The following is a 25,774-nucleotide window of genomic DNA, read 5'->3' on the forward strand; positions in this document are numbered from 1 at the left end:
TAACAAGAAATATTCCTGCTGCACTGGCTTTCACTTGTTTTAAGACTCCCACTCAAAAAAAAATAAAATAAAAATAATAATAATCCCTTGATAAAGACGATATGTTTCCAGTTACACTTGAATGCCCAGAAAAGTTCACTTCACATGAGACAATCTGGCTCTGTCACATGACTCCCCTGCAGCTGCCCTGCATGAGCCATGCAGATGCTGCATGCTTTGGCTTTATCACACTTGTGCTGTGCTCATACATGCATGCATACATACATGCATACACCAGCTCAGCTCTCTGGGACTGCTTTCATATTGAAAACATTTCATTATCCAATCAAAATTGCAATGATATTTCAACACTTTGGGGAATAAGCACTATTTAATCACTTTCATCTCCACTAGGGGATCCTAAGCACATATTTTGAGGCAACATCAATGCATTACGGAGTAACTGATAATGGAAGGAAGCATTAACTAAATGTGTAGAGCCCTTGAAGGAAATAGAGCACAGATGGGCTCGTCTGTGAATGTTCCATCATCCCACATGACATTCCCAAGGTTTTTATTTTCTTATCACGCCAATAAGATTAAATGAACACATGCGAGTAAGTGCTAAATCCGATACCATGAGTGGGATTTCTGTGTAAAGAAAAAGGCAGAGAAGTGAATGTTAAGCTTTCATTTTCTGATACAATAACTGAATTCCACCGGTGTGGTGCATTACTCAAGCTACAGTGAGCATCAAGGGACTATACACAAATTATTATGGAAGTAGAGGAGGTTGAAAAAGTGGGAGGGTATTAGTAAGGGTGATATTTTTCGTTGATAAAGGAGAGACAATTGAAAATCATTTGGGAAATATCCCATCTGAAATTAATTTTTTACTGGAGGCCTTCATTTGCATCACAGAACAACTTTTTTGTTGGGATGTTTTGTTCTAATTAAATTGGGGAAAAGGGATTAAAGAAAACATTAATATCCCCAAGGAGGAACAAGTTTTGTCACCTCTTCCCCCCCCATCACTACCACAATAATTTTCATTCAGTCCCTAAGAAATATTTTCACCTAACATCCTCGTCACTGTGTGTGTTTGTGTGCGGGCAAGTGTGTGATGGGTGTGAAGATCATTCACCCTGATGAAATATGTCCTTGACAACACCAGACTTGTTTTTGTCCCCTGTAATCTCCGGCTCCCAAAACATCACATCTAATTTCATATGCAGCACTGTTCCCGATCTGGGTCACACAAGCAAGATCCCAGACGGACCCCCGGCCACAGTCACTCACACAAACAACCCACAATCACAAATGTCACCCTTTATCATAATCACTAATAGCCTCGGCATCCCAGACTACAACCAGCCAATCCTGTTAGGTGTGACTGGCCGCTTTAGAACATGAAAGGCTGTGATTGGTCACGGCTGGTGTGGTAGGAAGCGGATTAGGGATCAACATGACATGGCGTCTGGAATCAGATAATGACATTATATGTGCGTGTGTGTGTGTGTGTGTGTGTGTTAACGATCCAGAGAATGCAGATTCATACTGTACTGGGAGAGGAAGGGGAAGCTGAGGAGGTGGTGGAGGAGAGGAGACAAGAGGAGAAGGAGGGAAGTGAAGAGATGAGAGAGATTGGAAATCTAATTCTCTTTTGAATTTGACATCTAAAGCTCCCAGCCTTTTATCACCAGTCTAAAAGTGGAGTTTGGACTTCTTGAGTTCTAGCTATGGGCACGATCAAATATACTTTTTCTTCTTCTGTCCTAATTGGACTCCCAGCACCTGCACCTGCAAGCCAGTGTGGTGTGGAGTAGATGAAATGAATTTCTTCCAGCACAAGCATTGCAAGATTTATCACTTACTTCCCACAAGTGGTGGCCAAGACAAATATTTTGCTAGGAAATGCTGTAATGCTGTAGTACAATATTTTGCCTTTGCTTCACATGGCAGGGGAGCATATCAGCACTCTTTCCGCATGGCTGCTTCTATGTATTGTATGGAAGAAAAATAAAGAGAAAAAAGAAGAGAAAGGAAAGAAAAAAAAGTCAATATGCAGAGGAAATTTACTATGACCTTGGCATGGAAAGCATGACCCTGAAAAGACAACTTGTTCTCGACGACTGTGCGAGGTCGAGGGTTAATCTGTCATAGTGCGCTATCCGCTGCTGCTGTGTAAGAAGATTACGGTTTTTGTGAATTGCAAATCTCATAAGCAGTTGAGGGATCTTTAAAAATTCTGCGACAGACTGGAGGTAAACAAAGTGTCAAAAGGTTTAGATGGTGGAGACTGAAAGAGGAGTTTAACCACACACACAAAAAAGGTAGAGCACTGTTCTATAATTCACAAAAAATGTCTATTATTTATTCAGCTTTTCATAAGACTGTGAATACTGGAGCACTGCTTCTTTCTGTGTGACCCCATTGTGAAACTATGTGATGTTTTTGGACAGGTTTAATCGTGATACGAAAGATAGTGTTTTAATTGCAATGAGCCATAAAGAGCTCAGATTTCATTCAGTGTACAAATATTATTGAGAAAAACACGACTAAAGACAAAACTCACGATCCCCCCTTGTTGTTAAATCTGCTGTGGGTCATATGTCAGACAAAGCCTCAATCTCAAAATCTGACTAGACATGGAAAACGTGCCGTCGCAAAGGCTGACAGGCAGATGCCATCACGTTCACGCTCAGCTTCAGATGCTTCGCTCTTTCGCTGTGTCCCAACATTTCACTGTGTTTGCTATTTTCTGCCTCCTGTGAGCGAAAGAACTGAAACAGCACAATCATACAGTAACACGCTCACACACACACGCTCACAGTGTATGGTGATTATGTGAGCCGGGTCAATGGGGATGACCTACTTCTCGCTTCTACTTCATGGACTGCCACAGCCGCTCACGTCAACTCACCAAATTCACCCCTACACTCAGCCAAATGTAGTTTTGGAATGGTTAAATAGCTTTCAGCCGCTCACTCTGATTATTTTGGAGTGATTTTGTGTCATTTTCTGAGAGTGATCTGGCAACGCCATGGAGAAAATAAGCCTTTTTCAGCTCAATTTGTTGCGTGATGCTGTGGTTGAAATATTAATTTTGCTGAAACAGAAGTGAAGTAAAATTCCCCTGAAGCAGAGTTTAAAGAGAACAAAGTCAAGTGCTTTTGTTGTTAAAACATTGGAACAAGAAACTGAGTAGATCCAAAATTATTACCAATTATCAACACAACATCAGTATAATGTGCAGCTCTATGTATTATGCAGAATAGCAGGAAATTTTCACTTTTTTTCCCCTTTCAAAAACTCTCAAAGATGCTCTTGCCTCTCCCCCCCCCCCCTTTTTTTGGTCTACATTGTGCTGTTGTTGAATCAGTTTTTAGAAAATGGATAGAAAGAGCTTCTATGAAAATTTAAACAGCTTAAACTATGAGTGGAAAAGAAAGCAGCAACGTCCCTGGACCCAAAGTTAATGAAAGATTTAGAAGTAGAGCGCAGACAAATGGGGAGTCGGCCCAAATATAAACAGGAAGAAAGATCAAGAGTTGAAGGATGTAATGGGCTTTATTATTTGTTCTCATAGACATGCTTATTTGTTCTCCAAGGAGCCAGTGGGCTTCCTTCAAAATATTAAAACTCAGGCTGGATTTTATGCTGATGTAAGACAAAATAATGTTCAGTTGCAAAAGGTTATTCTCTGACATTTCTGGATCAGAGACCATAAAGAAGGTTTTCTTTCCAAATAAAAACACTAGACATTTGAGGGCATCAGGGCAATGACATTTGTAACCCGGGAAATAAGAAACATAGCATTTGACTCCTGTTACACAGCCAGAGGTAGAGAAATGGAAACTGTCAGCAGCAGAAAGACAGGGAGACACAGGAATGTCAATCTGTCTGTAGACATGTAGAGGTTGGTGAGGCAGCCTCACCATTTTATGCCTGTGTGCAGCTGTTAACTCCTAATATTATAAGTATGAAAAATGTAGGACCAGGCTTTTAACTTGACATGCATTTTTGCTCGGATTTTCAAAGTCCTTTTTTCAAATTTTTTAATATTACAAGCAGCTTACATTCGAGCAGACAGCTGCACTGTTTAATCCATTCCTCACAGTTTTGCTCTAGTGTTTTTGCTTTTGGGCAGAGAGTGATGGGATCTGGAATAAAAGAAACTGTGGACATAAAAGGCGGAGCTTCCTTCAAATCAGCTAAACAACATTTCTATCCTTTTTTTTTTCCTTTGCGAAGAGCAAAAGGGAAACAAGGAGCTTTTCATACAGACTTCACATTATATGTTCCATATGCAGACCATATGTGGTAGTATATGACTGCAATATACAAATAACTTGGTAAGAAACATCATTTATTGCTCACATGCAGAAGCTGCACAGTGGAGGATTCTTCAGCTTTGTATTGCCCCCCACTGAGGAGTATTGGTACTGACGTTTCGGTGGCGTCAGCACAGGAGATAACTCTCTACACACAGTGGCAGCTCTGACAGTCATGAGGCACAAAGTGATGGTGGAAAAATAAACAGCTTTGCCTGAATTTCATCAATTTCCTCCACCGATCTCATTCCCCCCTTTCCCCCTCTCTCACGTCCGTATTTGCTCTTCCATCCTCCCCCTCTAGCTTTCCCCCACTTCTACACTCCTCTTCCCTCCTCTCCCTCAGTGACACACTCTTTCCTCTGCTCTGTGCTCCATCACCTCTGTGCACGGTTCAACAGTGTCACCTATGGTATGCTGAGAGGCATTTCACCCTGTCTCACCTGCCCATCTGGATTTGCGTGACTATGTATGTCAAGCACAAATTCCAGCTTGTGTGTGTGTGTTTGTCTTTGTCAGATTGTGGTGGATTTATTCTCTTTATCCTTTAGTGCCTCCAGGTTTCCCTCCTGCAAAGCGGTAACCTGTCAGAGCTCCATCATCGTCCAACTTTTTCAGCTTTGTCTGGAACTTTTTTCTCTACGTTCTCTGCTTCTGTAAAATGCCGTGCTGTTTATGTAACTTGGCTGACAGCTGTGTGCAGGAATGGCCTGCAAAAAACAAATGAGGCTGTCCCTTCATTTTAGCTGGAGTATTTTATTGCCTCTGACATATTAATATCAACTTTATTATTAATGCAACATTAAACTTAAAACTGCTGCTTTTTTAAAACTACAGTGACTGTTAGCAAACAAATCCTTCTTTTACACACCTAGCAGACACAAAGTAACATGAGCATATATTTCATGTTGCATTTATGGCTATCCCAAAAAAAATAAGTCCAGTAGTCACTCGCCTTTTGGCTTTATTAGCCAACTTCTGAGAAAAAAAAGCAGCTAATTTCTTCATTGTACATTGTCCATTCACCAGCAAGTTGCTAACTTTGTTGCTTTGCTGTTTGGTGCTGAGGAGGTTGTGTAACTAAAGGTTTATGGTTTGCTAAAAACAGCTGCATGGACAAGACAAAAAAAATCCCATTTGTGCAAACTGAGAATATATATCGACTCCGTGCTGATGTATGATGCTAACACACATATGCAAATCTCCCAATTTTCAGTGTTCACTCTCCTACACAACCTCGGTCCCTCATTTCACAACAAAACTATTGTTGATGTAGCTGCAGAGCTGCTACAGTTTTCCTCCACTCTCATTTCATGCTAGACACGCTGGTCTGGGGACACAAGGCAAACTGACCAACAGGCCAAAAATAACATGATGTACTGCATTCCTAACACCTCTCCAAGTTTCACTGGACTGTCAACAAGCTTCAGTCTTCACCGACAAAATCTCTCTGGAAATATAAACACCTGAGGGAGGCTCTGTGGTGCTGCTGCGTCTGTGGGAATGTGAGTGTGTATCGATGTGTATGGACATGTAGGGACTTGGACGTGTAAATGCCAGTGTGTGTGTGTGTCTCTCGAAGGATTTGTTGTGTTTACAGCCCCCATCCAAACACATTTCATTTCATTTGAAGTGTGGGATTGCTGAATCACTTCCATCTTCCCTGCTCAGTGTCTGTCCTCTACAGTATGTCCTCCCATACTTCAGTGTCAGGCTGCCCCCTTCTTATTTGGTAATAAGATATTGAAGTTTACCCACATCTCAAAAAACATCTTTGTGCACAATATTTTTCTTCCTTCCACCCCACTGCTAATGAATGTTATCAGGGCTCAAATATTATGGGCGATTAATGTGCTTGGACTGCAGAGAGCTCACATGACGATAGTTTATTTGCAGCGTGTGTGGGGTTTTTTTTTTCATAAGATGAAAGGAAACGATGCATAAAGATGGTCAGAGAATGAACACTCTGTCCACTCAGATGCACACAAGCCTTGAGCTCAGTAAACAGTGACATCTGCTGAAAATACCACACTGTGGGGAGAAGAGCGGACGTCTCTCCTGTCTCGGATGCAAGCATCCCTTTTTGTTATCGTCATTTTCATCATTTAAAGATTCTTTACTATCAGAAAGAGTATAAATTGAAGGATTGTAAACTGTCATTATATTTTATACTAATTCTGTCTTGTATTATCTTTAATATATTTCATTTTTTTAGTCTTAAATAAATTTGCTCATGCAATGATCCCATTTCTCTACAGGGTTTGTTTAGGTTTCATCTAATATTCAAGTTGCAAAATCCTCATTAGCTGCCACAAACTGACAGTCGTTTTATTTACAGCCCGTTGGCTAAATTCATAAATGAAGAAGGAGCAAAAGAAAACAGAACTTGCAAGCAGCACTGAATTTTTTTACTTTACATTAGAGGCTCAAAGTTAACTTTTGATCACTGTATTTCCAATCTGTCTTTGAACATCATCCTCTTTGCAGACTGTTACTAATACCCTTATCAGTTTGAATCTTCAAATGAATATCCTCCAGCAATATTATCAAAAGGCAGCTGACAGCTTCCAGTTACCATCCATGGCTGGAAACTTCTCCATCTTGTCACCTGTGTCAAAGTGCACAAAAGCTGTTACATGTGTCTTTATTGCAGTAACACAAACACACAAAGTGTTTGAACATGATACTATACAAAGGTGACTGTCCTCCTTTAACCCCGACACGCAGTGACAGCACGCAGGGTCGGATGGAAATCAGCTCCTGTGCAGGGAGACGTGTGCACTAATTACCAATGGATGACAGCTGTGGCTGCAGCTGCTGCTGCTGCACCAAGCATCAAAACCACATCCCCACCGCCACTCTGTGCTGAGTGTTAAAAACTGTCATTAAAAATATCCTACTGCAACCCCGACAACAAGTTCCCCAACGCCTCTGGTTTTATTTTCATTTATTTTCACTCAGATCGCAAATACATTAGAGTGTAGAACTCAGAGTAACTTTCGTGGCATGTGGCAATACAACTGTAGGCATGGATGGACCTCCACCGATTGATGCTCTGACTGGTGATGGTGTGTATTTGGGTATTTCATAGACGACAAGCCATACACACTATGACTCTGAAGATCTTGAATATCCATATGAAGTCGGCACTATACATTGTGTGCAACTCGTGCGTGGTGGTTTTCTGCTGTGCACCAGTTATCACATCTTCCTGCTGGTCTGACTCCCTCTGTGTTATTTTGACAAGGCCAATAAGAGGAGGGTTTGCTTCTCCTGTCTGCTGCAGCACAGTCACACCCTCCCTTCATTATTTGATATTCTGTTGTATCAGCAGCGTCGTCCGAGGAGAATTTAAATGCCACATGACTCTGTGGACACAAGTGGGAGAATGTTGTCAGATCTAAATGTCTGATGAACCGAACTGTTTTCTGTTTGTCTAGTCTATGAAGATATCAGTTTTCCACCACTCTCAGTTTTGACACACACTGAGAAAATCCAGCACTTAACACTACCATTCTTTAAGTCCACTCAGTGGTCTGCTCCACTGAGATATAAGCCCTCCCAAGAAAGCAGTGAGGGGTAAGCCGTTTCACACCATTTAATCACAAATCCTTGTGCTTTCTTCTTCCCTTTTTCTCTCTCTCCTTCTCTGCTTTCCTCCTCTGTCTGTCCGTCTCTGGCCTACAGACAGCTGAGCGGCTCTTCTGGATTTCGCTGACGCTGCGCCTGGTCCCGCCTGGCCTCTTCTGAGCAGGATGGACACTCTGGAGTCAGAGCTGACCTGCCCAATCTGCCTGGAGCTCTTTGAAGACCCACTTCTGCTCCCCTGCGCCCACAGCTTGTGCTTCGGCTGCGCCCACCGCATCCTCGTCTCCCACTGCACCACCAACGAATCTATTCAGAGCATCAACGCCTTCCAGTGCCCCACCTGTAGATATGTCATTTCTCTGAGTCCGGAGCGTGGACTAGAGGGACTTAAGAGAAACGTGACCTTGCAAAACATTATTGACAGAGTTCAGCGGGCCTCATCTTCAGCTGGGCTCCCGCTACCACTGCCGCTGCCTGCGCCCCACAGTGGGCCCAACTCTCCCAGCGAGGAAGGGAGCAACCGGTTGGCGCTGGTCCCCGTCAGCGCCGCCATGTCCAGCCCAGGAACGCCTCCTGAACCGGTCCAGTGCCAGTTCTGCGAGCAGGACCCTCCACAGGATGCTGTCAAGACGTGTGTGACGTGCGAGGTGTCTTATTGTGAGGAATGCCTCAGAGCGACACACCCCAACAAGAAGCCGTTCACCGGCCACCGGCTCATTGAGCCCATGCCAGACTGCCACCTCAGAGGGCTCCAGTGTCTGGAGCACGAGGAGGAGAAGGTGAATATGTACTGTGTCACTGATGATCAGCTTATCTGCTCGCTGTGCAAACTGGTCGGAAGGCACAGGGACCACCAGGTGGCAGCACTGAGCGACCGCTATGAAAAACTCAGGGTAAGCACACAAGTCGATCTGATGCTTTTTTTTTTTTTTTTTTTTTTTTGTACATTTCACATTTGAAATTTTGCAAATATATCCAAATTCTTTTAATAGTGACCTCATTAAAACCTGCTGCCATCTTAACAGATTCTTTTTAAAGACAGATAATGTTACAGATTTATCCCTTTCCTTATCTAACACATCATAAATTTTAAACTTTAATTCTATTCCACTCTGCAGTATGAAATTTCCCATTATCCTTACCCAGGTATCTAACTCGATTATCAAGTAAGATTTTATCATCTCACGCTGACTTATTATCTCTCCTGAATAATTAAGCAATTAGCATAATCACTACACCATGCCAGTGTGCCAGGAGGGTATTCAGAGGCATGCACACACAGTGAATATGGGGAGTGTCATTAGTGACGAGGCATGGTGTCCTCAATGAGGTTGCAGGTTAACAAGCGACAATTGCCTGCTGGGTGTAGGTGTGCTTAATTGAGCATGGCCATTAGAGTATGCTGGTAATGGCCACAGAGGCAGTGTGTGTGTCTGTGTGTGTGTGTGTGTGTGTGTATATATGTGTGAGCGCACAGCAGGAAAATGTCCACTGGATTCTGCTAAAAATGTCATAATCTGCCCTCTAATAATGTAACACTTCTCTTAAAGGGCTACTCCACTGATTTCATTTTGTCCTTCAGTAAAGTTTGGGCAGAATAAAAAGAAAAAAGTCTGATCTTTAAAGCTCCATATCCCCAGTTTGTGACAGACTTTCTATTTTCTTAATTTTCTGAAAAAGCAGAAATAACCCTGGTGACATCATCAGGGTTATTTTCTCAAACCTGACCTTATACCACTGATTTCTGTCGATTAATCCATCCAACAAAAACATTTTTCAACCCCGCTGATTATCTCACACATTAGTTACACAGATTTTCTCACAGAACAATGAGCAAGGAAATACATCTAACTTTTCCAAAGCCTCATTTACCCAGGGAACATTTCCAGCAATAACCCGCTACACGCTGACTCGGAGAGTGGTTTCACCTTGCTAAATGAAATGTCACAGTGTGACTCCTATGAGAAACAGGTTTTTCCTTTTACCAGAGGTTCCAAACACATGTTCAAGTGTGAAGTAGTTTGTAATGTGTCCTCAGAGAGGAGCATGCATTTAGTGATATAATGGAAGAAACTGAATCACATGAACTGATTCCAAGAGAAGAAAAGGTACTGTTGTTACTGATACATTAGTGTAATAGAGTTTAATACTATTTTCTGTCTTCCTCAAGAAATTAATGGAGAAAAAAAACATCTCTCACATTGGTTATTATTTCCCTGAGGCCATCTTAGATCTGACTGTAGACACTAATGCACCATCCCGTCTATTATTATGGGCCCTCTGCTGGTTGGCATCATTTATTGTTCAAGCTATTCTGCCTCAGATAATGGGCTTCACGTCCTGTCCATCACATTTGCTCCGTGTGTTTACACCGTTTCATATTACATGTTTCAGCAAATTTGAGCAGAGGAGAATAATTAGCAGTAAAGCTACAGGTCAGCGCATCTTCTAATTATTATGCTTATGTTTCTAATTATTATGCCCCCCACCCTCTCCCTCCATTCATCCAGAGAGATAGCGTAGTACAGCACAGGTCAGCGCACCCAGCAGTTATCATATAGGCTAATTATGTGATGTAACACAAAAAAAAAAGACAAAGTAGTGGCAGATTTCTCCTTGGTCTGACATGCTCACGGGCTGCCAAAGCTCACCTGTGTGTGCAAAGACAATGTACGACCACACTTCCTCTCAGATGCATTATAACAAGCGAGACGTGTCACACTGGGAGTCTTGTCTACTACACATGCAGTACATGTGTATCCCCCCGCCCCAGAAGAAATGCTTAAAGTTTGCATGAGAGGCTTCACGTGTGAGGCACAGGTGCAAGTAGCATGTGATTTACATTCTCTACACATCCTCTCTACACATTTAGACTAATTGCCTGAGGACCTCGTGCACACACTGCTCCTCCCTGATGGTTTCTGCTTCGCAGGTTGAGCATGACTTGGAAATAAAGAAGCTGGGAGTCAGCAGCTTTGGGAGAATATCCAAAAATATATGTTTGCTGTTTTGCAATATTGAAAAAGAGATTTACCGTCATCAGACACGGATAAATATCATGTTTCCTTCCAACAGCAAAGAAGTGATTTCTTTAATGGGTCTATACTCTCTCTAAGGGTCTGACTAATAATGTCAAAGTCAGACAACATATGGGCTGTTCAGCGAGACAGTGACAAACATGTATCGTGTCATAGGCCTTGTTGGATTCATCAGTCTGAAATATTGGTACACTCTGCTCTATATGTAATCCACCACATAAATAAATCATGTGCTGCTGTTTGACAAAAGTCACAATATTTTGTGAGGACATTTAGAACAGATGGATAAACAAAGCATGTGTGACTGCTTCACCGACTTCTGTTCTCTGTTCCCCTCAGACACACACACACACATGCACACCGAGGCTTGCATGTCTGCACACACATACACAAGAGAGCCGCCCCCCCACCAATCTGCCCTGTAGCCCTCCACTAATCTGAAAAAACACAGGCAGGACCTCCTCCCGTCTCCCACACAAAAAACACATGCGGCTTTTCTGCCAAAAGTTAGCTGGGATTTGACCACCTGTTTAGCCCTCAGAACCCTCAGCCAGCCAGCTGGCACATGACGTGAGCTTGGGACACACCACGGGTTTAGACCCTGTTAGCCCTGATGACCTTCACAGACTCAAGGCACGGCATTACGGGGGGTGGGGGTGGGGTGGGGGGGAGGTACAATATGGCAATATGGCTCTTTTTGATATTAAAACTGTAGAACAGGAAGTGTTGAGTTTGTATAACATGTAATGCAGTAACTTTAACATGGCAAACAGGAGTGACTGAAAACAAAGCTTTGGAATAAAATGCTGCTATGACCAATTCCACATATCAACCAGGGGGAGTTAGAAATAAAGAGCTGCCTCTAATAAAAGTCTGTTATGTTCTGGAGTGGAGGTAAATAGGTAAATATAATAGCTGAACTGTTGTGGATCCAGACAGAGGCTGTGTCCTGTGTGAGAGACAGAAAAAGAAAGATGGTCTGTATCTTCTTACTTTTACATTTTACAGTAAATCCAGCTAAGTCACACCCGTCTTTAATTTATGTATTTGGTGATTTTGTCAGACGACGTCAGGGTTATTAAACCAGGATGTGACCATGGGCCATATACTAGGTTCTGACCTAGTCTTGTTCAAATCACTGACTTGTTCTGCTGCATCTTTAATTACAGCGAAGCTTTAAATGCATCTCAGCCTCGGGCTAAATTCTGCTTCCAAGTTGAAAGCCGAGTTCTGTACATGTCAGTTCCCTGAACTATAATTCATCTCAGTAAACAAAACTTCCCTTTTTTAATCTGTGTGCTGCAGCATTAAGTGGAAGCTTGCAGTAAACCCACACACTGTATCCAAACAAATCTTGACAACAGTCATCTTCAATTATGATGATGTAACACAAGTAATGTTAACAATGAATGTAAACTTTTATAGCCTTTAGCCCAAGACAAACAGGTCAAATAATTCTTCAGTTTGATTAACTTTATAGGATATTATGTTTCATTTTTCGCCAGCTATTCTGAATTAAGGCAAAGCTTTTAAAAGGCAAAGCATTGTGACAAAGGAGATAAATTAAGGTCTCAATCTCAGCTAATACCATGGGAAACAACCCAACAGCCATGTGATATTTATGTGGAACACATTTGATTTCTAATTCATGAAGGCAGAAAACAAACTTAGAAGAGGAGGTGCAGCAAAGGCACAGAAGCCTCAGTGTCAGGTAACCCAGTGGTGAAACTTGAAATACTCAAGGTGTTACAGGCAGTCCCTTTTCCCGCTTTTACTCAGATAAGATGCTTTTATTTCATTTTGGAGTCTGAAGTTGAAACTATTTTGGTCATATTTTCCAGACCATTTCATGCATATCACTTTTTGCTCTGATCTGCTGGAATTTGAGATATCTCCACTCAGCACAGGAAAAAAATAAGAATATCAGATGATTGGAATACTTTCCTTTTTTCAGTGGCGTTGTGTCTGATAAGAGCTGTGGAGGTTATTGTGGGAACACCCATCCTTTTTCAGAGATAAAATTACCCCCGTCACAGGAAATTGACGAAGAAGGCAGCTGGAAATAGCTTTTAAAGTCCTTGGCTCTGGGTCTGAGGAGAAAGAACCTTGAGGATAAAAGATTGGTGCTGCTGCTGCTGCTGCTGCTACTGCTGTGTGTGTGTGTGTGTGTGTGTGTGTGTGTGTGTGTGTGTGTGTGTGTGTGTGTGTGTGTGTGTGTCTATGTAGTAATCCATTTTCTTTAATCAGCTGTCCTTTAGTGTTGAAACAACATACTTTGGGTTGTCAAGTGCCAACATGCACAATAAAACACAAGCAGATACAAAACATTACATATGATTCACAGCCTTGCTGATAAACACAATATTTACCTTCATGTCCTCCAGCCTCTTCATTCATCTTTTATTATTGTGTCTCCACTTATTCCCCCACTTCCTCCCTTAATATTGTTATTTAACATTTCAACCTTGGCTTCATCAAACTACACTAAAAGTGAATCATTAAAGTGCAATAGCAGCTTTTCTGACCTCCAGAAGTGATGTAGAGGTGTACTTATGGGTGTGTCAGTAGACTGTGACATCATATCTTTCAGTGCTAATGGGTGTGATCACTTGAAACCCAGACCCAGACAGGGAAACGATGTGTAAGAACTCTCCAGACAAACAGGGGGCAGCATATAACAAGTAAGTTGGGGTGTCCAACCCTATTGTAAGAAACAAGGATATGCACACTTTGGTCCCTCCTCCCATCTTCCAAGACTGGGCTCCCTGGCCAATCACAACCAAGTTTCAACCCTCACACTGAGCTAACGTTAGCCTGAAGAAATAAGGCAGTTGTTGACATGTCGACAAAAACCTTCGTGGATTGAGGAATAATGTTTTCTACACAGCTTTCGCTTAATCTGATTGATGTTGTCTTCAGTTATTGTTGGACTGGTGATGACGCTTTCACACCCAGTGTGCCCAGTCAGAGAGACTGGGAGGATGTAGTGGTGGCAGGAGGACAGGACGAGCCTCAAGAGGTTAAAGAACATGAGGGAGCTGAGCTCGAGGAAAGAGTGGAGGGAGGACGGCTGCAACCCCCCCCCCCCTGCAGTAAATCCTCTCATGTTGGACTGAGTGCAGACTGGACACTACAGTGACTCACTATTGCCTCTTGAGGTACAGAGTGGTATCACGAGACGGGGCATGTAAAATTAAGTACATATCTCTGCAAAACAATAAAGTTTCTCTTTTAATAAAGCTTAAAAAGTGACTTCACATTAGAAGTTGTGTGGTTATATTTATTAACTCACCTTCACACATTAAGATGAAGGATCACCGCTCATATGAAAAGTCAGGTATCATGAATTTTTGTCAGAGTTTACCCCCGGTAGAGATTTTACACTTTGGTCTTCACAATTTGATGAGGATCCCCTAAATGCACCATCAGTTTAGGTTTCTCTGAGGCGAAACCACCTCCTAAAAGACGCGCCAGTTTCATCCTCCTGTCTGTAATAGAAGCCTGTCTCAAAAAAGACCCGGTTCCCTCTTCACTTGAAGTAAATGAAAGCCATTATTTGAGGATTTACGGTGCATTGTGCAGTCAACTTTTTTACAATCTGCACTGAATGTTCCCTTTGCTTGGGGGCCTTCTTGTCTCTCAATCAAACAAAATCACACACACTCCATCCTTTCCCAATCTCCTCCAGTACAATGTTCCTTCCCTGCTGTGTTTTCTTTTATTCTCTGCTGTGATTCGCTTTTGAGTCAGAGCTGCTTCATCTGACTGTCTCTCAGACTGATACTAACACACACAGACAAACACGGTTTCCAATTTACACAGGAGCTACTCGTGGAAAAGTGGGTGTCGAGCAAAGACACCAGTGCCCTGCATCGAATACAGAACACCCAATACAATGATGAGTTAGCAATAAGACATAAATGCAGTGAACAAACAGATGATGAATCCTCAGTCAGTCAGCCCCTGTTTCACAACCGCTGCTTTAATTCCTATCTTGCTATTCAACTGTCCACCTTTGTTCTCTCTGTACTTCATCTGTTCGACTCTGATCTCTCTCTAACACACACAACACACACACACACACACACACACACACACACACACACATATGAGCAACAAGAGAAAGAATGGAGTGAAAATCTGTCAGTGAGGATTCCTCAGAGCACAATCCTGCTCAGTGTCACTGCAAATCTTGAAAAGATGTAGCTCCTGTGAAGTTCAGTTGCCTACCTGTCTCCAACTATGGTTAAGTGTCTGTGTGTGTGTGTGTGTGTGTGTGTGTGTGCGTGATCCCCTTGCATACTGTCTTGTCAGCACTTCGCTGGTATGATTTAGTCCAATGGTGGAAAACATCAAAAAAGAAAAAAAAATCAAACAAAAGTGATACAGTGTGAAATATGGAGCCGTACAACTTTTATTTTTAAGCCGAGAGGAAGACGTTAGCTAATGAAACCGTGAAGCCGTGAGAGGATCTGAGTGTGCTGCAGCTTCTTACTGATTAAGAGCAGATGCTGTGGAAGGAACCAGCTTTCCGCTGAAAAAAAAAAACATCAGCTGACCACACTAAGGAAAAGAAATCTTATTTTTAGAAGCGTATTTACATTTCAAATGATCTGACTACACTGCTCGTCTCTATTGCCATGTAGCCACGTATATCACTGTGGATGAGAGACTGAACACCTTGTCATTATTTGGATTTTTTTTCTTTTTGATGAGGCATGGTGGGGTACCCCACCTATAGAAAAAAAAGGTTTTAATTTAATTTTGTAGAAAGCAGCTACCAGACTTTAAACTAAAACCAAGGGAAGAGAATTTATTTCTCCACTTCCCATTTAATTTACAATAGATTTTAAGATTTAATTGATTACTTTGAAAGGCTTTTTAAAGTCTGACTCTATTACTGTCCCCTTAACAGTTTTTCAGATAAGAGCCTGCTGGCTGTTCCTGTGTTTAGGTTTAAGAATTTATGTTTTATACACTGCACAACTTATTATTTTATGACTGTTTTATTGGTTCTGCTTTGTTCTTTTTGTTCCTGTACCTTCGATATTTATTGCTTGTTCTGTAATACTGGTTTGAGACGTGCCACACAGAGAGTAGTTTTACCTACTTTATATGCTGTTGGGTAGTTTCAGATATAACAGTGCAATATGTATTATAAACACATGCAAAAGCTGCACTTAGTTTAAAACAGACCTAAAATGAGCTCTGCACTGTGCATATCATGTAGCACAGCATGGCACCGGTGCCCACTTATCATCCATCACACCTACCAACACTAGCAGAGACCCTACCCACCCTGGGTACAAACTGTTCGCCATCGCCTTACTGGAGAACAGGACAGATGTCAAAGAGCCTGGACGTCAAAGGGTTGGAAAGAACTTTTTTCACAAGGCTGAGGTTCAGGTGACCTCAGCTACCAACTGACCACACCTTGCATGCACTCTCACGCAAATATGATGACAGTAAAGGTGGATTCAAGTGGAACATATTTGAAACTATACCAGTTTGCTGTGGACACCAAACAACACCTTACCACCATGTTATTTACTGGGACAATTATCTCCCAAGGGAAACCAGAATTACCTGTGGACAAACATAAAACTGTTTTATAACACCAACAAGAGACGCCACCACCTCAAAGGTGCATCTAGAACTACAACTGTACAAGGAGATTCAATTTGCATTTCAGGTGACATTATTAAATTGATTTTGCATCCATACAGCTCAAAACCAACATAATCTGAACCCATTGGCTTACTGTATATCTAAAAACTCATCAAATCAACATGGCTTAGCGCAGTCGGCTCAAAGCAGTGATTTTTTTGGGGGGGGGGGTAGAAATCCGGCCTGGGCTGACAGCAGAAAAGAGAGAGAGCGACAGAGAGAGAGAGAGAGAGAGAGAGAGAGAGAGGGTGGATAAACCAGCAGGATTGACAGGTAATCGACCTGACAGGCAGCCAGGCAGTTCAGCTTCTAAGGATTAATACTAGTCGGCAACATGGACACTGTAAATGTGGGTTAACCCCTTCATGTCCAAATCTGTCTACAAAGAAACACACACATACAAGGGTTAGACTCACAACCACACACAGAGGCATGGAAACTGACAGCAGGTTTCATTTTTCAAATGCTGAATGTTGTTTCCTTTGTGTACATGTCACAGTGTATTTCATGTACTTAAGACTGGATTTTTGCATGCAAAGATGTAAAGTTGGTATGGAGACACAATTATGAATATATGTACACATTTTGCTACATACATGGCCTTCACATGATGCAGACGCTGACTTATTGTTGTGACTCTTGTCCTCCTCATCATCCTTTAAGAGCTTTAGTTTATTTTTATCGCTATAGACGATAATACGACGACAGCATCATAGTCCTCTGGCTGAGTAGACCTTTATGCTGCTTTTGCTTTTGTGTGTCATCACCGTATTAAGGCCATCCATTTAGCCCCCCCAGTGCCACTACAGTGTGCGCACATACACACACCCACACACACACACACACACACACACACACACACACACACACACACACACACACACACACAAATCCCACCATCTCTATCTGTGTTTACTGTTGTTGCTTATTCAATATTCCCTCTGGGGTAACTCCTTTTTAATCCTCAACAAAACATCAGAACCTGGCTTTGTTTAAACTGCCGTTCAAAAGTGGTTTAAGGTTAAGCGAATTTAGCTTGTAATGTAGCATATCTTGCTCGTTGGCTTTCTTCATTTAAAGCCAAACATTTTGAATTTGCATTTTAAAAAGAAGCAAAAAAGAGGATTTATCCAAACGCTAAATGTATTTGGATATTTGTGTCCCAGCAAAGCTATCAGTGACATTTTGCTGCTCCGGCCTTGCTGCTCCAGTGCACCTACGCAACCATTTTTGAGACCTTCAGGTAATCTCAGCATTCACCAAGCCTGAGCCTAAATTCATCTGGAAAACAGTTTTGAATGGGACAGTGGAGACATGGCATCAGAGCGGCTTAAGCACGCTCGGTTTGGCAATAACATGACGGTCTTAGAGGGAAAGGAGACAGCTTGTGCCCCAGCGGATAAAAAGCAGCAAAAGAGGAAAAAGGGAAAAGGGGGAGGGAAGAAGATAAAATAAAACAGGGAGGAGCGTTAAGGGACAGCGCTGACGTGCTGTCACCTGTTTGCCGGTTCGTTAGCCAAGAGCGCTGCTTCGTGCTCTCATAGGGAAAGCTTTTGATGCCTTATTTGCCGCTTGGCTGGGTTTGCGCATGGCTTGGTACTCAGTGGAGTGGCTGTCCCACTCACATCCTCTCCTAGTGTAGGCTCCTCCGTCGGAGGCTCAGGCAGGGCAGGATGAGGAGGCAGTACAGGGATGAGGGGTATCACCCGCGCTCAGAGGTACGTGGACACTAAATGCACCCCTTCAAAAAGAGAGAAGGGGACCGTGCAGTTCTTGGGGATGTTTGTGCAGAAGGAGAGACAACATTGTGTCTCTTTAAGGTTTTTTGGTGAATCTGCACTGAGGAATGTTTGCTGACTTTGTCCTGCGTTTTCTACAATGTAGTTGTTCTCCACTTGCTTTACAACTTTTTTGTTTTGTGATGTAGCACCTGAGGTTGTCTTACAAAGGTTTTGGCTCCTGTGGGCAGACAGACCTGAGGGGGAATATCTGTTGCATTTTTAAAAATCTGACTTTGATTCACAGCTCTGCCCTGCATGTCTGTTTCTTTGCTTTTATGTCCCAGACATTTATTCTTTTCATTTGTTCATGCTGTTGCGTCTTTGTTGTGTTTGCTACAGCAAGCCCTGGATTCCAACCTGACTAATTTGATCAAGAGGAATAACGAGCTGGAGTCACTTATGGGGAAACTGATCCAGACTTGTCAACATGTAGAGGTGAGTCCTTGTGGTCCTCTGCGGTCACCACCTACACACATCCTCTCTGACTGGTTATTATTCTATATGTTTAGATTTTATTGTTGATTTTGCACAACTGATGTGTTTTGGGAAGCATGTAATGCAACTGGATACGTACTTAATCTTATTATTTGCAAAATGATGCACTATTCGTTTTATCACCTGCAAAATCCCTTTCGAAGATTTTATGAGTTTAGATTGATTCATACATTCATTTATAAAAACAGCAGTTTTACATTCCTCAGTGGCTGCACCACAGCTTCATGTTCTATGTGACTTGTACCATGATTCAGCAATGAGACCAGTGCCCTGTAGCTTAGCATGTAGCTAAAGATAGAAGCTAAACTCACCATAAAGGGCTGAACAAGATGAATATACTTTTTAAAAACATACTGTGAAAGGATTTGTCGATTAATCAGTGTTTCGTGAATAATCATGTCACTGATTTATCAAGCAAAAGTTGCAAACAATCTCTGAATTGGGCCTTTCAATTGTAAGAACTGCTGCTTTTATTAGGATCATTACTACTTATTTATTTATTCTTTTCTATCATTGTAAATTGAATATCTTAAAATAAAATAGATACGTTTAAGATGTCACCTTAGGTAAGACCGATCACTGTGATGTGTTTTAATCATTTCTGCAGAGCTCTGCTTTCATATGGAGGAAAATGTGGATTTTAGTAACAGTTGATACGGATTGAGTGTCATTCAATCTTTAAAAAAAACCACATGCAAGTTTAACTCCTATTTTCACATTTTCACTGACAGCTGAAGTGTAGTTGTGCTAAAGTGGCGTGGGCAGTGCAGCTGTTGTGTTGTTTTAGCAATTACACAACATCTGGTTTGCCTAATATGCTTATTATATTATAGTAACTGAGTGTGTTAATATCTGTGTGTTTAGCTCTACAGATTGCAAATCTGTGCTAAGCCTGCCTGTTCATGTTACGCTGGCCCACTATGAAGCTTTATATAGAGCAATGCCACAGGGTTAAAAGGCAGTGACATCTTAGTTTAGCAGTAATGGAGAACGGCCTCTCAAACAAAACCTATACAAACTGCAGGGAAAGAGGATTGTGATTTATTAAGGAGATTTTGCTCAAGTGCTGAGTGCATATTTTGTGAGTATGTCTTTGTGTCACTATCACACAAAGATGTTGTGTGTGAGCTAAGCTGTAGGGTAAATTCTGCTGAAGCAGGATTTTTTGCTCCGATCACAAAAGGACCAAAAAAAGCAAATCACTCCACTTTAAAAAATCAAAAATGAATAAATGATGCACATGCAAAGGGTAAACAAATGCTTGACCTATTTTTTCAGCGTGTTATAGTCACAACTAGACACATAGTAGGGTTTCACAACACACTCTAAAGCCCTAAAATAGCTTGTGGAGTGTACAGTGATTGCACATTGTCTGAAAAGACATATTGCACAAGTAGAGGATGGAAATTCACAGAAAAATATGTGTTGAACTGGTGATCATGAGCCAGAAATAAAAGCAAAGACTGATATAAACTCAGTAAATGAAGCTGCACATGAGAGACCTAAAAAAGAGGCTGACACAGGAAAACCACTGTGAAGGCAGCCATTAATGGAGCTTTCTAAATATTTCACATCAGATGAATTTATTCCAAAGCTTTTCTGGAGATGGCTGCTGAGATTCCCTGACCTCTTCGAAACTCTAGATGTTGTATAGAAACTGCCTGTATGTATACATGCAGACTTACAAGATAAAACTCATTTGCAATGCTGCATTTAAAATGTTATGAATGGCAACCTTCCTCAGCTGGTCTATCACATCCACTTTGAATCAATCACTCTGTATAATTTAATGATCTTGCACCACAATATGCCATATGCCACACAATATCTGGATTTGAAAAATAGGGAACTCAATCACTGCGTTTCTATCCAAGTGTCATCAAATAAAAAATGATTCCAAAACACATCATAAAGCAAAGTACTTGGCTTACAGCTTTCCCATAATTTCAGAGTCTTATTAGCAAAAGCCACAGCAAAAAAAAATACATCTGATGTCTTCATTATGCTGTATACATGTAGAGTTGGGTCAGTGAATATATTGGTTTGGTTCTCCCCTGCAGAAAGTCTGGTTGATGTAGCTTTCCAAAAGTTTGCATATCTTCAGGGTTTGAATTGTTTTGTTTTTCATTTTCTGTGTGTGTGTGTGTGTGTGTGTGTGTGCTGTTAAGTGACTCACTTAATGTCCCTGTAAGTGTGTAGTCTGTCATACTGATCATATGCTCCATAGGGCTCTGCCTACAGTCATTAGATGCTCCTCCTCTTTATGTGGCACATGATGTACTCTTGTCACAGTTTGTATATGTGTGTGTGTGTATGTGTGTGTGTGTGTGTGTGTGTGTGTGTGTACGTACTTGTAAATGCTACATAGTGAGGACCAAAAAAAGTATTTTCCTAACAGACTGAGGACATTTTGGGAAAATGAGGACACTTTGGCTGGTCCTCACGCCTTCAAAAGACATTTTGATGGTTAAGACTTGGTTTTAGGGTTGGAATTAGGTTTAGGTTAGGGTTAGGGGTAGGCATTCAGTCAGGGTAAGGGGCTAGGGAATGCACAACTTTATAATGTCAGCCATTTACTACACAGACACAGCTGTTACTATTATAATATTTTGGGCTATGAAATATCCTCATTTTAATTTTCAGTAATATTTTCTTACTGCAATGCTTTAGACTTTGGAGAGTGATTGACCACTGGGTGAGTGTATATGTGTGAATCTATGCAGACTTGTGGGCGGCTGTTCCAGGCAGATGAGCACGTCATCTTCATGCACATTAATATCTTCAGAGAAAGCAAATCAGAGCTTCGGTGAAAACTTGACATCAAACTCTCCAAGAAAAAAAACACAAACTTTCCTAACAGGTTGTTTATCAGTTGTTGGAAACCATTCCTGACCCACGGCACAAAACGGCACAACTAAATGAGCAATATGTGCTGCAGACCTAAAGACCAGTAAACTTTAGTGGGTCTCTTTTTTGGTATAGATTCAAAGAGGCTTCTCCACAAAAACCCCATTCTTTTTAGATCTGCATAACTATACTAATTGGTGAACAGAATGCCACAAAGAGATAACACACAGTACACAAGCTTTTCACTGAGTAAACAGTTTTAAACCTTAAGCTTCCCCAAAAGCTGTCACAGTGATGTCGAAGAAACCAATTAGCAGTGTTGAAAAGACAGATGCGCCGGCATTGCTACAGTTGCCTGTACAGCACCACGAAGGTGTTCAGCTCAGTGTGACTCACATAAGCTCTGAGATGTAATCCAGGTGGCAAATTGTTTCTGTTGGCAACATGATCCCACAAAATCACATAAATGCTGTTTAGCAAGGGACATTGAGGATATTGAGGAAGTCCTTTCCAGTTTTGTTTGGCTCTGTGGAGGAAAGGCAAATGACTCCCCATGATGTCAATACTAAAACACCTGTCTGCATGTGTGTGCGTGTAAGATTGAGTGTATGTGTGTATGAATAACTCTGCAATCTCTTGTTGGCCTGGCAACACAGACTTCTCCTTCATTGCTCCCCGCGCTATCGCTTTGCTGCAGCAACAAAACACTTTACAAGGTGCTGAAAGGACCGTGAGGAAATGACCACAATGAGAAATTAAACATAATGTTAAACCTAGAGTCTTAGAATTGGACAACTTTTATAGCCTGCTGAGACTGTAATGGCTCCGAAAGCAAAGTTAACTACATACCTCAGAGAAAAGAGCTGGATGCAATTTTTCTTCTAAAGACCCTAATGGCAGCCCGACGCTGAATGTAATCAACAGCATCAACTGCAGTTTCCCAAACACCTTCCAGCTAAATTAAATCATTTTTCTTCAGCTTAATTGCCATCAGTGGGTTTTGAGCCAAGCAGATCTTTGAACCCACACCCACATAAATGTATTTTTATATGAAGTCAGACAACACTAGCCTCTGTGTTCTCCGAGTCTGGAACTCCACAATGTGACTGACACTGTCAAGAGTCAACCTTGCTCCCATGGTCTGTTGTTTATCTATAAACACGATAAAGCATTTGTTTTCATTTGCAAGTCAAATGGCATCTAGACATGTAGATTCAAACCAGGAGAGATTTATTTTCAAAAGCAACAGTTATATGTGAACAGGATGTCTAAAATCCTAACTTTTCAAACTGCATTTTGCCTGGTTTTAACTTTGACATCTAGGCATCTTCAAAGCAGGGATCCGACTACATGACATCAGCCCAGAAATGGCCGAATTTGACAGACAAGAGGTTTCAAACAAAATGAGCACTGGACAATGGTAGTGTTGGTTAAAAATGACCAATTCTGCCTCTGTAGCACACCTCATGAGACCCTGATGAAACAGCTAGCATGGTTGTCTTCCCTTAGCCAGTCTGACAATCTGATGGTCATGGCCGCTGACATTCACGTCCTACTGTCACCGTAATCTAGTTAGTTGTACACTTTAGTTGGTATCTACCTGTGTGTAAGCTTGTTTTTATCTGTGGAATATAGTGTATAACTTAAAATATAATTAGATATCAAATCTCTGAATCCCATCTTGTCAAAGAGTAGCATTCCCCGACTTCAGAACTGCTGCCAAGCCATGAGGGCTACTCCTTGCTTGTGTCCAAAATCCCTGGCTTGTTAACTCATTCATGATTCTCTATATAATACACTGCACAGATGACACACTCAGAGTCTGGAGATTTAAATATAATGGCAGGGGGAGAATATAGGCTAGTGCACTACATAGTAAATAGGGACTGATTTCGGACACAGCCCTTGGGTCTGCAGTGTCATGGACCCCTAATAACATGGCTTCCTGCTTATTTTACTTGTCACTCAGCTCTCAAGCCGGCAGGATGCAAAATGGCTGAATGCTCCTCATCTCCCTGAAGTGTTTGCTTCCACACAAGAGCACCGGCTGATGGATGAAAATGACATCCTGTCCCTTGGTTGACATGATGTGGAGCCACTCAACATATATCCCTTTATATCGCCACCGCCACTGCCACCCCCACCTTCCATCACTCTTTGTTTATCTAATACTGTGTGTGAATTTGTTCTCAGGTGAACGCGTCCCGTCAGGAGGGCAAGCTCATGGAGGAGTGTGATGTCCTGATTGACATTATTCAGCAGAGGAGGCAGATCATTGGCAGCAAGATCAAGGAGGGGAAGGTGAGGTGAACACTCACAGCAGATAGGATTCATTCTGCTGTGCTGGGTTTTTTATATCCATATATATATCCTATGGCAAAATGTGAATACACTAAAATGTTAATAGCTACCCATGGAACCACTTGTCATTTTGTTATTCCACTGCAAACAGCATAATGTACTTTTTTTTTTTTTATTGATGCCTAATTCACCAATTTAGTAATGCTTTTGTAGCTACTGATTTACAACAATTCATAATCGTCAAGAATGATGTTTTCCTCCGTCAGTGAACCATTCCAGCAGGTGTAATGATCATCAAGGGGCAAATATGGCCTGCAGAACTAATAATCCACACTCATATGCATAAAAATAAAAGCGGGTTAACTCCCCTGTTCATTAAGTATATGAAATCTAATGTGCAAATGAGGTACAAATCAATATCTGGTTGACAGGCATTCACATTCCAAAGGGCTGGATTGCTACAGTGTATCATCTGCTAATGCTATCACCTTTATTCGTCACTATTTAAACACAATAAAAAACATTATAAGCTACCACCAGAGCTCATTTTGTGTCAAATGCAGTACTAGATCACAGCCACTTGACCTGATCCTTACATTGTGAACCGACGGCAAACTGTTCAGCGAACACGAAATAAAAACCCTTCAACACAATCTAAACAGACGGTGAAAACAGTCCGACTAGCCAAGAGTAGATCCCAGAGCATATGGGAGGGCGTATTTACTTGTTCTCTCAAACCAGATGATTTTTTTAAGCTGTGTCTAATGAGACTTGGAACACATGAGGGATTTTTTCTCACCATGTAATGCAGGCTTTTAGCTTTTAGGATTTCACCAGAGAAGATACAGAGATGCATGTGCAGATATTTAATTTTTAGGTCAACAGATTTCTACAAATTGCCTTTTAGTGGAGCAATCATGATCAGTAGCACCCAAAAGACCAAGCATTTTTTAGTCTACCTTATGTCCTTATTTTACAACACAATGATGACTTTGCATGTTTCAGTGGATTTGGCCTGAGATTACACTGTTTTGAGTTCTTTATAAACCAAACTGATGATGAAATGTCCTTTGACCTCAATCCAGCCACTGACCTCAATCTGTCTCTTAAAATCTCTACTCATAGGGAGAGGCAATGAAATTGAGGGGCAAACAAGGGGAAATGAAATCCCAGATTTGTGTGCGACAGAATCATTGACACTGGCTTGGAACAAATGTAGTGTTAGTAGGGACGTAGCTGGAATATCTTCTTTCTGCTTCTTGGTAACTCTCTCTCTTGTTTATTAGAAATCAATTTTCTCATGTAAAATCACACCCATAGTTTGTTTAATCTTGTCTACAATATAAAGAAAATGTTAACCTTGAAGTTTCAAATTCATTTACTTTCAAACAAAACCAGAAACAAGGAAGGAGGCCAAAACAAATCAGCTTTCAGTCCCTGTAACTTTAGCTAAGCATGATGGATGTGTTCATGCCCTTTGGTACAATTTATCTTCTGTGACGTTAATACCAATTAAGAAAACATGAAAAAATTGATGACTGCCTGCATCAGTCAACTCTTGATTTGACCTTTTCGTGCATGAGTGACTTCGAAATGTTAACATCCATCTCCTTGTACCCATAAAACCCCATGTTTTTGGGTCATTTCCTGTCGTCGGCTTTGATTATGTTCTCATACCTAATGATTCGCAACACCTTAACCTGGATGAGGACATTTTCATGCACTCTTGATTTGATTATTTGCT

General features: G+C 41.5%; 1 protein-coding gene across 2 annotated transcripts in view; it reads left to right on the top strand.

The window, feature by feature from the left end:
- Nucleotides 1–25,774, top strand: part of LOC139609770 (E3 ubiquitin-protein ligase Midline-1-like) — a 54,963-nt gene that overhangs the window by 20,597 nt on the left and 8,592 nt on the right. For both annotated transcript variants that reach the window (XM_071464735.1, XM_071464734.1), the window contains exons 2-4: nucleotides 8,001–8,794; nucleotides 18,727–18,822; nucleotides 23,923–24,030. In XM_071464735.1, coding sequence (XP_071320836.1) covers nucleotides 8,069–8,794; nucleotides 18,727–18,822; nucleotides 23,923–24,030 — 930 coding nt within the window. In that variant the 5' untranslated portion in view covers nucleotides 8,001–8,068. The remainder of the gene's footprint in view (nucleotides 1–8,000; nucleotides 8,795–18,726; nucleotides 18,823–23,922; nucleotides 24,031–25,774) is intronic.

This window comes from Trachinotus anak, unplaced genomic scaffold (genome assembly GCF_046630095.1).
Source record: "Trachinotus anak isolate AG129_WGS33_773 ecotype Australia unplaced genomic scaffold, CSIRO_AGI_Tana_v1 ptg000026l, whole genome shotgun sequence".
In the NCBI taxonomy this organism is placed as follows: domain Eukaryota; kingdom Metazoa; phylum Chordata; class Actinopteri; order Carangiformes; family Carangidae; genus Trachinotus; species Trachinotus anak.